The 15,767-nt window shown below is 38.7% G+C and overlaps 1 protein-coding gene across 11 annotated transcripts in view; it reads right to left on the minus strand.

Annotated features, from left to right (window-relative positions):
* Nucleotides 1-6,770: 6,770 nt before the first annotated feature.
* Nucleotides 6,771-15,767, minus strand: part of svilb (supervillin b) — a 46,914-nt gene continuing 37,917 nt past the window's right edge. For 10 of the 11 annotated variants that reach the window (XM_058418876.1, XM_058418875.1, XM_058418868.1 and 7 more), the window contains 12 exons: nucleotides 14,831-15,006; nucleotides 14,605-14,752; nucleotides 13,986-14,286; nucleotides 13,623-13,777; nucleotides 13,186-13,291; nucleotides 12,816-13,023; nucleotides 11,780-11,913; nucleotides 11,499-11,654; nucleotides 10,269-10,412; nucleotides 8,967-9,088; nucleotides 8,406-8,561; nucleotides 6,771-7,600 (listed from right to left, as the gene is read on the minus strand). In XM_058418876.1, the coding sequence (XP_058274859.1) occupies nucleotides 7,514-7,600; nucleotides 8,406-8,561; nucleotides 8,967-9,088; nucleotides 10,269-10,412; nucleotides 11,499-11,654; nucleotides 11,780-11,913; nucleotides 12,816-13,023; nucleotides 13,186-13,291; nucleotides 13,623-13,777; nucleotides 13,986-14,286; nucleotides 14,605-14,752; nucleotides 14,831-15,006 (1,893 nt within the window). In that variant the 3' untranslated portion in view covers nucleotides 6,771-7,513. Of the gene's footprint in view, nucleotides 7,601-8,235; nucleotides 8,255-8,405; nucleotides 8,562-8,966; nucleotides 9,089-10,268; nucleotides 10,413-11,498; nucleotides 11,655-11,779; nucleotides 11,914-12,815; nucleotides 13,024-13,185; nucleotides 13,292-13,622; nucleotides 13,778-13,985; nucleotides 14,287-14,604; nucleotides 14,753-14,830; nucleotides 15,007-15,767 lie in introns of all 11 variants that reach the window. The other variant, XM_058418870.1, reaches the window with a different exon arrangement.

Consider the following 15,767-nt stretch of genomic DNA (forward strand, 5'->3'; position numbering starts at 1 on the left):
TAACTGTGTGAGAACTTACAAAGGCAGTGTTGTAGAAGTTACTCGGATCATCACCAAGTAGTACTGGGAGACCTCTGAGAACAAGGGTATGTAGTGCTGTCACATCTGGCTTCTAGAGGAAAGAACAAATTAAGTTCAGGATAATACAACATTACAATATGAACACAAAAGTATACATGAAAAGAGTTTCATCTAAATGTTATTTTTGTGGAAATCTCCAAAACTGGTACACAGTTTATCAGGAGCAAAGGACCTAGTGTTTTAACAGTACTGCAAGTTGCCAGTTCTTAAAATACAGTATTTATGCTCGTTCAACAAAAAATAACATTAAGAAACCTTTAGAAGACTTACCCCTGAATCAATCTGCTGCACAATTTCAGCTAATTTTTCTCCAACATATCCTTTCTTGGACTTGAAGATACTGACAAAGCGTGGTGTGAAGTGGTCCAATGCATCAAAAAAGTCATTTTCTAGATTTGTGGTGGCAATCCTGTTGAACTCTGCATATACCTGCAATGCACAGCAAAAAGACACAAAAACATGTGAATAGACTAGGTATTTATTATGGGTGTAAACAAAAAAGCATATAAGTGTCAGTTCTTACTTGTCTCTCTGAAAAAAGGGCAGGCCACCGCTCCTTCAGGGTTTTCACTGGAGGTTCAGTCTCCACAATCTCCCGTCTCCGCAGTGGGAAGGTCTGATCCATCCTTGAAGCAATAACAGTTCCACTGGGGTTCCGTTTTTTTCATTTCTTCAACCAGGAGCTTTCTTTCAGCCTCTAGTCCATCTTCATTCTGCCCCTCAGGTAGGTTAGGTAAGTAATTCACCTCATACCTTTTTGGTCTTTTGAGGCCTTTTGATGCCATTTGTGGGGCGCACTTTATCCCTGTGTTTATTGCAACCCCTGCACATCCAGCTTTTCTCAGTTTAGTGCGATAATTTCCCATTTTGTACATCAAGCTGTTCTTCCAGCCAGAGCACCCATCTGGTGAGCCTGGTTCCCTCAGACAAGGATGTTTTGTTATGAGTGCTAATGCCACAGAATGGCATCGTTCTTCATTTGGATAGGCATCAAATTTGTAGATCTCCTCAGCAAGTTTCTCCAAAATACCATGCTTCATGTCTCTTGGTACATTCAGGTAAGTACGGTCTCGTAAAAACAGAAGATTTGCCTGTCTCAGTCTGAATTCCACATCAACTGGGAAATTTGGAATGTCAAAACGATTCATCACAATTGGTGTGAGTGCGACGGGACAGTAGTCATTGAGGCAGGAAACCGTAGACTTCTTTGGCACAGGGATGATGGTCATTGTCTTGAGGCACGTAGGGATGATGGAGCTGCTCAGCGAGATGTTGAAGATGTCAGTGAAGACATAAAATACAAAAGAAACCTCTCAAGAGTAACCTCACAAAGGCAGTGCCATGGAGAACAAAATGGTCACAAGAAACCCTCTTGTACTCCAATGAAGATATTTCAAATCATACTAAAATACATTTTACACCAAACACGTCATACACTGTTTAAAAAAAATTAAAGGAACACTTAGAAAACGCATCAGATCTCAATGGTGAAAAATGTAATGCTGGATATCTATACTGATATGGACTGGGTAATGTGTTAGGAACAAAATTATGCCACAATGTTTGATGGAAATGAAAATTATCAACGTATAGAGGGCTGAATTCAAAGACACCCCGAAAATCAGTGGTACTCAGTAGTTTGTATGGCCCCCACGTGCTTGTATGCATCCCTACAACATCGGGGCATGCTCCTAATGAGACAACAATTGGTGTCCTGGGGTATTTCCTCCCAGCTCTTGACCAGGGCATCACTGAGCTCCTGGACAATCTGAGGTGCAACCTGGCGATGTCGGATGGACCTAAACATTAAGGATTAAGGTCAGGCGAGCGTGGGGGCCATTCAGTGGTATCAATTCCTTCATCCTCCAGGAGCTGTCTGCATTCTCTCGCCACATAAGGCCGGGCATTACCGTACACCAGGAGGAACCCAGGACCCATTCCACCGGCGTAGGGTCTGACAATGGGTCCAAGGTTTTCATCCTGATACCTAATGGCAGTCAGGGTGCCATTGTCTAGCCTGTAGAGGTCTGTGCGTCCCTCCATGGATATGCATCCCTAGACCATCACTGACCCACCACCAAAAGTACAGGGCGCCAGTGGCGGACCTGCCAATTCTGGTGTTTGATTGGATGCAAATGCGGCTCCAGACAGTGAGCACAGGGCCCACTAGAGGACATTGGGCCCTCAGGCCATCCTCATGAAGCCTGTTTCTGATTGTTTGGTCAGAGACATTCACACCAGTGTCCTGCTGGAGGTCATTTTGTAGGGCTCTGGCAGTGCTCATGCTGTTCCTCATTGCACAAAGGAGCAGATACCAGTCCTGATGGGTTAAGGATCTTCTACGGCCCTGTCCAGTCTCCTTGCAGAATCTCCTCCATGCTCTTGAGACTGTGTTGGGAGACACAGCAAACCTTCTGGCAATGGCATGTATTGATGTGCCATCCTGAGGAGTTGGACTACCTATTCAACCTCTGCAGTGTCCAGATTGCCTCATGCTACCACTAGTGACACTGACCCTAGCCAAAATGCAAAACTGTGAAAAACAGTCAAAAAGATGAGTAGGGAAAAAATGTTAGTAGCCTCCACCTGTAAAACCATTCATGTTTTGGGGGTCGTCTCATTGTAGCCCATCTAGTGCACCTGTTGTTAATTTCATTAATACCAAAGCAGCTGAAACTGATTAACAACCCCTCTGCTACTTAACTGACCAGATCAATATCCCAGAAGTTTAATTGACTTGATGCTGATATGATTATTACATTACTGATTTGAGCAATGAGAAAATCTCATTGTTAGTGTTAGTGTATATATACACTGTTAAGCCATAACATTAGAAGAAAAGGTGAAGTGAATAACACTGATTATCTCCTCATCATGGCACCTTTTAGTGGGTGGGATAAATTAGGCAGCAAGTGAACATTTTGTCTTCAAAGTTGATAGAAGTAGGAAAAATGGGCACGCATAAGGATTTGAGCCAATTTGATGAAGAGCCAAATTGTGATGGCTAGAGATCAGACATCTCCAACCGGCAGGTCTTGTGGAGTGATCCCGGTTTGCAATGGTCAGTATCTATCAAAAGTGATCCAAGGAATGAATAGTGGTGAACCGGTGTCAGGGTCACCGGTGACAGAGCAGCTAAGGCTCGCTGATGTGTGTGGGGAGTGAAGGCAGGCCCATGTGTCCATCAAGATTTCTTTTACATCACTTGGATGGCTGGGTCTGTGTGCATCGCTTACCTGGGGAACACATGGCACCAGGATGCACTATGGGAAGAAGGCAAGCCGGCGGAGGCAGTGTCATACTCTGGGCAATGCTCTGCTGGGAAACCTCTGGTCCTGCCATCTTTGTGGATGTAACTTTGACACCTACCTAAGCATTGTTACAGACCATACCTTTTCACTGAAATAGTATTCCCTGATGGCTGTGGCCTCTTTCAGCAGGATAATGCACTGTCCCACAAAGCAAAAATGGTTCAGGAATTGTTTGATGAGCACAACAACGAGTTTGAGGTGTTGACTTGGCATCCAAATTCCCCAGATCTCAATGCAATCAAGCATCTGTGGGATGTGTTTGACAAACAAGTCCGATTCATGGAAGCCCCACTTCGCAACTTACAGGACTTAAAGGACCTGCTGCTAACATCTTGGTGCCAGATACCACAGCACATCTTCAGGGATGTAGTGGAGTCCATGTCTACTCAGGTCAGGGCTGTTTTGGCAGCAAAACGGGGACCAACACAATATTAGGCAGGTGGTCATACTGCTATGCCTGACTGGTGTATGTCTTATATAATGTAAGTGTCTTAATGTCTTGTAAGTGTCTTCTTGTATGTTTATACAATACAGTTTAATTTTTAGTACTGGTCTCCTACCTTTTAAAAAGTGTACACATTCAGATTATTTATGTGTTTATATATGTCTAAAATTAAGATAGAATTGTTATTGAAAATATCAGGAATGTAGGTCTATGTCCTGTGAAAGTTCATATTAAAAAATTAAAATTATCTCTTGGGTGTTATTTTGTTTTTATACTGACTTTACAGTCAGTATAATAATAATAGTCAGCCCTTTATGTTCTTGTGAGTTTTAAAAGAGGTATTCTGACTACAGTTTCATATACCAAAAGCAGAAACAATTTGTAGATTGCTATAGATTTTCCCCATTAATCATAAGGACTAGTGTCATTCTGTCTCAGTGCTATCTGTATGAAAGTGAAATGGAGGAAGCGTGCCTTTTTTCATCTGTAGAGAATGGCAACTGTTATTCTATAATATTATGTATTTCATCTACATTGTCATTCAGTATTGTCTCCATTTATCCCTGTGTCACTTTTTACCATTGTAATGTTATGTACCATTTTTTTGTGAATTTTCCTTACCTTTAAAAAAGAAAAACCTAAGAGAAATAAATTTTTAAAAAATGTGACATGGCTTGAAATTGTAAAGGCCTTGTGGCAATTTCCTATTAGATTATTATTATTATTATTATTCTTAAAAGGTTCATTGTGAGACTGAAACTGTGGAAGTTCTAAATATGTTAAATGTCAATATTTATGTTTGAGACATTAACTTCTTAACATGAATTAATTATAGTTAAAGATATGATGTATTAATGTAGTAATGCAACAATGTAGTGCATTAAAATGTCTAATCTAAAAGTTTTTGTTGCTGAGGAAAACCTGGCACAATCTTCTTAATAGAACACTGCCCAGCATACCAGTAATTACTGGGCAAACAAGATACAATCAAGTGTGTGTGTGTGTGTGTCATGTGTATATCTGCATCTACAGCCCTTTCTTCTTCAAAATAGCTTGAACAGCACACCCCAGTCTGCATTGAAATCTTTGCCTGGAAGAGACATTGCTGATGCAGTATAGCTACCTTGTGTCACGTTGCCGTATTCAGTCTTACCATGGCGTAAGACCTGTGACATGAACAGGTCCCCACCTTAGTAGTACCTTAGTAGTTTGACTGTTACTCACCCAGGTTTAAGCCTCCCACCCAGCAGTTTCAGTTTATGACTGTGTTTCAACCTATATATAAAATTGATTATCATTAGCATAGCATTGTATATATTTGGGTTGAATTAGAGTGGAGACTGTAAACCAGGCCAAAACTTGGACGTCTGCCTTCACACGCACATGAATGTAATATGGAGTTGGCCCGGAGGGGTGTCTTCTGTAACCGCAAGGTTACTCATCTATGAATTGACTCTTTCTGCTTCTTTCAGTTGATGAATCTGGAGTACATAATCAAGTTTTAATAACTTTACAAAGAAACCAAATCTCTCTTCTGAGCTGCACTCCACTTTCATTTATCCTATCTGTATTGGAAGACTCAAAACATGACACCAAAATCTGCTGAAGACTGCAGTACATATAAATAAGTCTAAATTGTTTTGCACAATTTTATTGCTCCACCGTCATGAACCTTCTCATTGGATTAAACTTTATTATACAGTACAAGAATATCCAGCCTGGTAGGTCTTGCCTATAAATTAAGTCCATTTAAATGAATAGTCATAACAAAAAATAAAGGTTACACCATAATGAATTTAATTACACAAGTTGAAATAGGAGGTTTCTTGATATAGTCTTAAAAATCAGCAATACCTCCACAAGTACAACAGCCCATGATGGTATAATATCCAGAGGTAATCAACATCAAATGAAAAATTTATATAGTATATTAAGACTTCCAAGTAACAGAAGTGAAGTGAGGCAATGCATGAAATTAAACATACAATGAATACATGTTATTGAATGAAGCCCACCTCAACACCTCTTGGACAGATGATGATTATAAAAGTAGTGTATGATTACGCAAACCTGAGTTTATAGCAAGCATAATCGCTGTAGATATGCTGTAATTAGATATGGTGTTTTTGTTTATTAGAGCATGTAAAGACAACAGATGGCAGGTGACTCTTTCAGCTACTGTTCGGGCCTATTATTAAAATTCTTTAAAATATTCTGTATTTTGAAGCAGTGAGAAATCACTGAAAGTGGATCTTTTGTTATTTAGATATTTGTTGAAATGGAAACATTGGGGATTCAATTCAGGATGCTCTGACTTTGCCTGCTCTCCCCAGTACAATGATGTGTGGTATCTCTAAACTATCCATAGAATGTGAAAATGTGTATTGGTGCATGTCTGTCCTGTAATGGGTTGATACCCTGTCCAGGGTGTCCTCTGCTTTGGCCATAGTCCCCTGGGATAGTCTCAGGCTCACTGCAAACCTGTGAGGGACAGGCAGAAATGGATGGATGGATGGATGGATGAGCATTTAGAATCTGGTTTATCCAGCAATATATGAAAATATTTTAACTGTGCTATAGTGTGTGGCACAGTGGGCATTGCCATCCCAGAGCCACCAGAGGGTCTCCGGTTTGATTCTGTAGAATTCCACTAATTAAAATGTACAAAATGTATAAAAAGTTTTTTTATAAAAATTACTACGTTAAGAATTTATACTGTGTGTCACAAAACTGTAATCAAAATAACATTACATAGAAAGAACAACACAGCAAGTTTTATTGACGGGTAATTTTTCATTTCACTGCAAATATATGACTGTTTGTGACATAAAATCTTGAATCTCTAAGCTGCTTTGATGCTAGCATACCTCCACTATATCTTAAAATCTATTCAAATCCATGTATACAGAGAGAAAAAAAAATACTTCACTTAATTATGGTGATAAGTGTAAATATGCTTTATTACCATTGCCTTTATCACAAAGTAAGTCTCTGAAATACAGACTAGAGTCCATTCTGTATATAAACTGTACACAAAAGCAAGGCACTATGCTGTACATTTACAGTGTTTCATTTGTTAATTCATCTTTTAACTCGCCTCACATATTTCATAGTGTTTTAACAAGTACAAGCAAATGCAAGAGATCACCTGACAACAGCCAAAGTTCGTTCACACAGTAAAAGTATCTTAAATACTGGTTAACTCCACTGAAGATGGAAAATATAAGAGCAACTTGAAAAAAATTGAAGAGAGTAAACTCCCTTGCTACAAATTAGGCTACATTTTCCTCAAGCACACAGAACTATCCCAGAAAAAGTTGGGAAGACAGAAAAAACCAGACTGGATTACCTTTACTTTAATAAGAAGAAGAGAATAGAACAGCTGTTGTCAAAGATGGTACAGAAACTTACTGCACAGCACAGTTCATAGAAAAGTGATGACACACAGTGGTGACTGTTGAAAGTGCATAGAAACAAAACACGTCAACATCAGAGACAGACACCACAGCAGGTAAACACTGTTAAACCTAATGTGACATTTGGCATGATCCACATCATCTTGTTGTCACTCGCCAACATCAGATTTTAATGACAAGCTGAGGTCATAGTACACAAGGGCACACAACCAGAGCTGTGACAGAAACAGAGCATGGTCAACATCACTATTGAGAGGCAATTAAAAGAGTCCTTTGGCTTTTTTAAGGTTGACTTGCTTCCACCCAGGTAAGGCTTCATACTCCTCTCTCTTCATTTCCAGGGCTTTCTGGAAAAAAAAAAAAACACCACATGCAGCACTTATGAGAGAAGAGAAATATAACAAATGCATGGGAAAACTCTCATTCAGCTACTTTTTAGTAGCAAGTTTTTAGCCTACACCAATAATATATAGGATTCACAGCAGACCCTTCATTGCAACTGCTTGTGGTCAAATCTCAGAGGGCTGAAACATTTGTTAAATGTAGATGCCTATCCAACAGATCAATGAATGAATAAATTAAAGTCTCCTACTTAAGATGTATTGAATTATATTGACCTGTAGATGTCAGGGAATTGTCAATTATCAGTATCAGTCCGTTGTGCTTGTTTAATTATTTAAAAGGTCTTATTATTCTCAACGCAGGAATGCTTCACGATGTGGTCATGCTTATCAAGTTCAAAGCCTTTGAAAACCTGACACTCAAGTCTGGACAACAGTCAAACCTTACACTTAAACTGTGTGCATGCACAGCACCTTATTAGAGGAAATATATGAAAAGTTGCCATACGTGAGAAAGAGTGCAAAAGGAAGAACATCAAACAGAGTCTTTAGTGAAGGAAAAGTGAAGCAGTGCATAGTACATATTCTGTGCCTGTGTAAGGTCCAGTGGTTAAAAAAAAACAAAAAAAAAAAAAACTTACCATCTCAGAAATCCCTATACTAGAGTATAAAAAGGAAAACATCAGACTCTAGACATTTAGAAGCTTATGTATAGGTAAATATGGTCTCCCATGAAATACGTTGCTTCTTAATTTATTTTGTTTTGTTTTAATATTCTGGTTAGTTGAAGGTAATGAATGGACCTTCTCACCTCAAAGTCCTCATCTGATAGGTAGATTTCGAGGCGCAAGGGGTCTACACCGTGTGGAAGGGGCCGAGTCTGCAGTGCTGCAAGAGGATAAGTGCTTTGACAAAGACGAGCCAGAACATCCTCCACCAGAGTAATCTGGTTACACATCTCTGCCTCCTACACACATACACAGACACATAAGTGGTCCAAATGAAAAGTACTGCATAATGCAAACTAGAAAATGATAACACTATAGCTGTACAACTTCCAGATTTCATTATCATATACTAGTACCTGTAATTTTTATTTTTTAGCAAACACATTGAATCTAAGCAAATTATAACAGTTCCCATAAATAAACGCGTTGTTTCATATAAAATACACAGATATGCATGCACATTATACACACACATGCACAGTCTATAATTTCTGATCTCAGCTGGTTTCACCTCCTACACTTTGCTTGCATAGCTGATGAAGGACTTTTGTCTAAACAGTCCTGTTGCTCTGGAAACCTTCTGTACTATGCTGCAGTTTATACTACATGCGTGAGTAGTTTTGTACACATTTGTGCAGTCACACCTGTTCCATGAGCTCTGCAATGTCCTCACGGTGCTCCCAGCTCGGGAACATGTTAGTAAAAGTAAGAGGCTCCAGTCCAGCATGGATCAAATACGACTTTTGAGGATTCTGCTCATTCTTTTCTGTAAGAGGTAGATAAGTCATTAAGCTGTTAAGCCTCAACATACATCTTCAGGTTTCACAAAAAGGAACAGAACATAAGCTTTAGCCAAAACGCTACAATACATGTCTGCGATCTTTTTAGATCAGCCAATTCCTAGAACACACAAAATACCAAGTCTATTTTTTTTTTTTATTCAGAAAGAGCAGCTTGTATTAATGGGCCTGCAGCCCTCTATCATTTAAGCTGCTATTTTTAAAGGCTTCATCAACTCATAACACAAGGTGACAAAGGTGACAAAATTTACTTTACTATCCTTTTTTTTACTCTCATTCCCCCTCCCAAATGCTTTTTTTAAATAAAAAACTAAATGTACTTAATCATACAAAAGGACAGGCAATAGAACCAAAGGTTCTGTGGGTTTTTTTCCCCCCCATGTTTGAAGTTCAGAGGAAAAACCAGCATGAACCCAGTAGGTCATAAATAAATGGCACCGATCTGCATTTAAAAGCATGTGTAACTGAGTGCTGCAATGTGTCTCATGCGCTCCTCAGCACAGGCATAAAATTCAGCTATACTGACTGTGCCATCATCACTATTCTGAACTCCTTGACAAGTCCATCTGCACTACTGAATATTATACTGTTCACTTACAGATTGTATATCGCTACCACATATGTGTTTATGTGATGAGTGCTGCATGTATACTGTGTATATTCTCTTTATATATTGTATATTTTTTTTTATGTGAATACTGCAGATATAGACGTGTTATTGTGGACACTGAATTGCATGCTTTTATTGCATAATTATATTGCAAAGCTGTGGGGAAGTACCCAAGATTTTCACCATCTATAGACTTGTAGTTATGGCTAAGTGACTTAATTTGATAATAGTTTGCCCCACATTGTTCTGCTGTTGATGGGACCTGACAAAATGCTTTGGTCAACCCATACAGTTTCACTGTTAAACTACTAACTGGTATTGCAACTTAGCATCTAATTTAATAACACAATCACCCTTCTCTGTTTAAAAAAAAAAAAAATAAAAAAAAGAAAAGAAATAAAATAAAATAAAAAAAAATCTTTTCACTAATCACAATGTAGGTCAAAACAAAATAGCGCAATGTCTTTAACAATCAACACCACACACTTCTGGGACAAGTCTGTTCTGTTTATTCTAACTCTATGGTCATATCTCACCTCTGCAGTAACGGAGTACTGTTTCCATGGCGCATTTTCTGTCAGCATCCCAGCGGATCCGGGCTGAGCCGGGTGTTTCTGTGTCCTGTGGCCACCACCCCTGCCACAGGTAAACCTCATGATAGTTATCCACCAGGAACAGAGCTAAAGTGACAGGGAGAGAAAGAGAAAGAAGGAAAGGAAGAATTTGTATTTTTCTACTTCAAATTTTAAAATATCTAGCTTTATAACAGAACATGTGCAAAAATGTCCAGGACAACAGCTTACAGTAGGGAACATATTGTATCAATGATGTACAAAAACCTTCAAAACCTATTGTTTATGCATTTCTTTAATAAGTTGTCAAACACACATAGCTAATATGTGGTAGACAGATCCAGAACCTGGAAATTGACAGCAGATAAACAGTCACATTTTTCAATCTATACCGAGGTACAGGTAAAAGATGCTAAGAGGAGGACCACATAGATCTAGGGGCTAAGTAAAGAGAAATACAGGCCTGAAATGTGCTTTACAATGGCAATAGACCGATTAACTGAACAGAAAGCCAGTGAGGCTAAAACATGCATGAAATTCATTTTTTATCAATATATTTTGCGTAAATATTGTGATTTTACTCATTTATACAGGCTCAAGAGCAATATTTCAAGGGAGACAAAATGCTACTTATGAACCTCTAGCTAATATTCTGCTTGAATTGTATTCATGGGGGTCCATAAACTTCTGATTTTCGAGTTAAATGACCCATTGATTGAAATAATTTGTTAATATTAGATTCAAACCCCCCAGTACATACATATATACACTTCTTCACATTTACTGGCAATACAGAGTAGCCACACTCCACTAGCTTGTATTTATTTTAATTTTTTTTTTCTTTCAGAAATTGGAGTACTCCAAGAAAACCCACACACTCAGATTGTAAGCCAAGTGTTCTGGATCATAGCAGGGAGCTGTGAAGCGGAAATGCTACATCTGATTAAACTTCAACTCAAGTTTAACAAACAACTTTTATGTAACACACAAAAACTATCCCCCCATGACTGTGGATCCCTGAATGTTAGATGTAATTAGTTAGATTTAATGCACAAAGGTAATGTGAGGATTACAAAAAAAGCATTTGTAGAGCACAATCTCTAATGTAATTAAAAACACTAATAATCTACTTTAAGTATAAATGTACAAAGAACTGGGTTAAAGATATCTATAGTGTGTAGTGTGTATACTTACCAGGCTGTGGTGCAGAGTACAGGTCTTCCTGGAGGAAGGGGAACGCGCTGACCAGGTCTGGAGTTCTGGACGGGTAGAAGAACTCCTGAGCCACAAACTCACCTGATGAACTAGTTAACTGGAAGAGGCGTGGTGTGAAGTTAAACTTTCCTGGATCTAAAAATAAATAAATAAATGATTTAAAAAAACATACTATACACATACCAAATATTTTTTTTCCATAAATGTAGCTTTAAAAGTCACAACAGCATCTATTTATGTTAAATGTAAAAATGCTATACCTTGGAGCATGCAGTCATAAGCCTTACGATCCTTTCTGCCTAACGCCTCCCAGAATTCGATAGTCTCCATCCCTTCTTCGCACTCATGGATGGTCACACTGCAACTGCTGTGCAAACCAGCCTCCAGTGGTCGCCTTGGAGACAATAAAACATTTACTGGACTCGATAAAAACCGTACTAGTGCTTTAATAATACTTGAGTGTGTTATCACTTGTGAGAAGAAAGGAGTGGACAAAGCCTGAACAGCAAGGACAAGCAGATTACATATCATACATTTTTCATTCACAGTTGCCTGGCAGACAAGCAGCTTTACTTTTTATTTAATACAACAACCAACTAAATTTATTATTTTTTTATTTTGTAATGTACTTCATGTTTTTATTATTTAGAGATATGTTTTAATGTTTAGAGATGTGTGTTAATTTGTTCTAAATTGATACAAGTACAGATGTTAAAAAGAGGTGTAAATATACTATATGTTTATTCATCAGCAAGATACACAAGCCATCTCTCCGACAACACAGAAACTAAAATTCATGTGATCAGGAGATAAGATATAAGGCTCAAATAAACATTATGCTCAATATAAACCTGTGGTAGTCTGGTAATCTGGGTGTCAGTTTAGATTAAGAAAAACAAAAAAAGGTAAATTTCTTCGAGAAATTTAAAACAGAAGGATTTAAAACAGATCCATGCACGTCTCTGAGACCAATTAACAACTCAAGTGTTAAAGAGAAGAGATGGGGGAAAAAAACTAAATTTATCCTTTACCCACTACAGGATTAAATCTTAGATACATATCCAAAGACTTTCTGCAAGCATGAATTGCCTCATCAGCACACACATTATCAGGAGAAATCAATGTTACATAATGTCACATCTTCAAGGGATTCATTTATTTTTATATGTTTGTCATCACTTATTGTCCTCTTATTTAGATCAAGCACAACATGAGACTGGAAAGCACACTGGAGCTTTGACTTTCTAGTCAGGAAGTTAATGAACTATCAAAACCATAGACAACTCTTGAACTCACTGTTCTTTGATCTTGTCAGCAGCGGTTCTCGCCACTTCACGGGTGTGTGTTTGTGTCTTACAGCCATGCCATAGGTAGATCAGGGCTTTGTTAATGTTGAGCAGAATCATGGAAGTCCGAGAGCGCAGACTACTGCAGTGACATGCTACCTCCAGCAGATGGCCCTCTACTGGCAACTCTCCACGAACACAGTACAAACGCCATTCACCTAAAGAGATTGAAGAAAGAGAGTATATGATAACTGACTAATCTGATGCTCTCTTTTTCACACTATAACGTCACAGCCCAATTCCATATTTAAAACACCATGGTAGACTTTAGAACAAACCCAAAAAGACACGTATTCAAGTATAAACTTGAATGTCCTTACTCTGAATGTTCTCTTCCTCTTCCTCCCTCTTCCCACAATGCACGATCATGCCGCCATTAAAGCACTGCAGGAAGCACGGAGGCTCTTTGCCCTGCTGCACCTGCACCTGTAAATCAACACCCAGGTTTAAGCATACTGTATATAGTTTCTGCTTCAGTGTAATATTACTGCACAGTGATTTAGTGTATGCTTGCTGCAAGCAATGTTAAATTAGTCTAAGTTCAAATTAGTCTAAGTTGGCAGGTTTAACATTCAAAATGTAGGGTGCATTAATGAGCTGCTACAAGATTATGCTGGTTTGTAACTCAAGTGTTTTATATCAGATGCCAGTTTGACTGTGTATTTAAATGACATGTAAACATGTATTTATTTTATTGATTTAAATTCATTAATTCAATAACTAATGAACTATGCACTGATTAGAAACACACACAAACCTGTGCTCCTCTCTCCTCATCCAGCTCAATGGTCATCAATGCAGAGGTTCCTTTTTCACTGACTGTTGAGTTCCTGCCTTGCCAGAAAAAATAGCAGCACTTCTCTCGCCCTGGACCAGCACTGCGAACCTGCTCGGGCTTCTGCCTGTTGCCCACTAAACACAAACAATATACCATTTTTTCCCCACAAGTTCATATTTTGTCAATATTTTTTTTTAATTCTTCTATAGCCAGCTTCCTTCCTTCTCCATTACACGGCAGAGGTGATTTAGCAACGTTTTCTCCATCCCACTAATTCCACTGCTGTATATATTCAGATGAAAAACTCATACTCAGCACATTTCTCCTGCTATTGATACTCACCTGCTACGCTCACCATGTACTTCCATTTCACTACATAGGCATCTCCCTCATGAAACTGCCCAATGCTCTGCTTGGGTAGGCGGCTGTAGTCGAATTCCAGGATGTGCCAGACATCCACACTGATTGTGCTAATCTCCAGAGAGCGCAGATGATCTTCAGAACATCCACTATCCACAGGGCCATGACCACGACCAACATCCTGCCCTTCCAGAACCATGCTTATAGGGGACTGAAGCACCGGGAGCATCAGCCCCACGTCATATGCAACACTCTCCAAGCGAGAGGGTGTACCCTGAGAGAGCTAATATGGATAGGAAAGAAAGGGATGCAAAGGCATGAGGAAAATCCAAGGCAAGTGATGTGTAATAGAATGGAATTACAGATGAATTGTTTTTCAGCAAAATCACTTTATCCTGGGCTGCATTGTGAGACTATTATATCCTGCATCCTTTTAGTTACATGAGCTGGGTTTTTAACCAAATAAACAGTTTTCAGCTATTAGAACTAGTCACCAAACCTTAGATTTATTGATGGCATATCTGAGTAATAGGTGCCATGTTTCTCAGCCATGATATATTTATTTCACAGAATATACCCACACACATATAGGGGAATATACCTTCTGCTCGAAGGAATGTTCACTGCTGCTCTTTGGTAGTGACTCAGCAGCATCTCTCCAGTCCAGAAACTTCTCTTTGAACAAAGATGTCTCGTTGTGTTCAGTCAATCTGCCGAATATCGCCCAGTCTGGACGACCTTGGCCATTCCTGAACACGGATATTTTATCAGCATAAACCGAGAAAAGGAAGAAAAGAGTTTCTTTTTGAGTGCTACTGCTTTCAAACCTGGGTATGAGTGAATTGCATCCTCCTGGGTCGAGTGGGTTAATGTCACAGTTAGTGTAGTCAAAGGTGCCATTCCACAGATGCTTGGCCAGTTGGAAGGCCACCTTTCTCTGTGCCAGAGTGACTTCTTTACCATGCCATACATACACCTCACTGCCAAAATCAAACACCAGCACCTAACACAAACATTCACAGAAATACAAGCAGAGACACACAGGGAGAGAAAATATGTTATTTAAATCCACTCAGCACTTAATATCAGCAGTTTCTGTAGGATTTTCTTCACATTTTTATGGTTTCATTCTTCTGAAGCCATAGTCTACAAAAAAACTTACAAAGCATGCATGGTATCTTACTTGAAGAAATGTTTTGGTCAGCAGAGAGGTATAAAATATTTTTATATTGATTATAATTAATATATGAATTAAAGACAAAAAAGGTTTGGAATAGGGAAGCAATTGAAAACTACTATTATTCGAAATAAACAGAGAGTGTAAATAGATACATATACAAATCAGTAGTGCACTACTTGCTTGCCACAGTAGTTCTCAGGGCATCTGCATGAGAAGTATACATCGAAAATGGGGTCAATATACTGCTGCTAGCGAGCAGTCAGATGTGAAACTCGCATAGCATTGCATTTAGAGCATTCTGCCTGATCAGGGTCATCGTGGTTCAAATTAGGTTAAAACTAGTTTGTTAATATTTGGGGGAAAATAGAACAAGCTACACTACCAGTCAAAAGTTTGGACACCTTCTAATTCACTGTTTTTTGTGTAGTGACTTATTTTCTACATTCTAGAACAATACTGGAGATTTCAAAACTATTAAATAACGCACATGGATTTATGTAATCCATACGTAACGACAACAAAAACAACAGTCAGTTGTTATTTTAAGACACGAAGGTCAGGTGTTCTGGAATAGTTCTTGTAAG

The sequence above is a fragment of the Hemibagrus wyckioides genome, linkage group LG20 (genome assembly GCF_019097595.1).
Source record: "Hemibagrus wyckioides isolate EC202008001 linkage group LG20, SWU_Hwy_1.0, whole genome shotgun sequence".
Lineage (NCBI taxonomy): Eukaryota > Metazoa > Chordata > Actinopteri > Siluriformes > Bagridae > Hemibagrus > Hemibagrus wyckioides.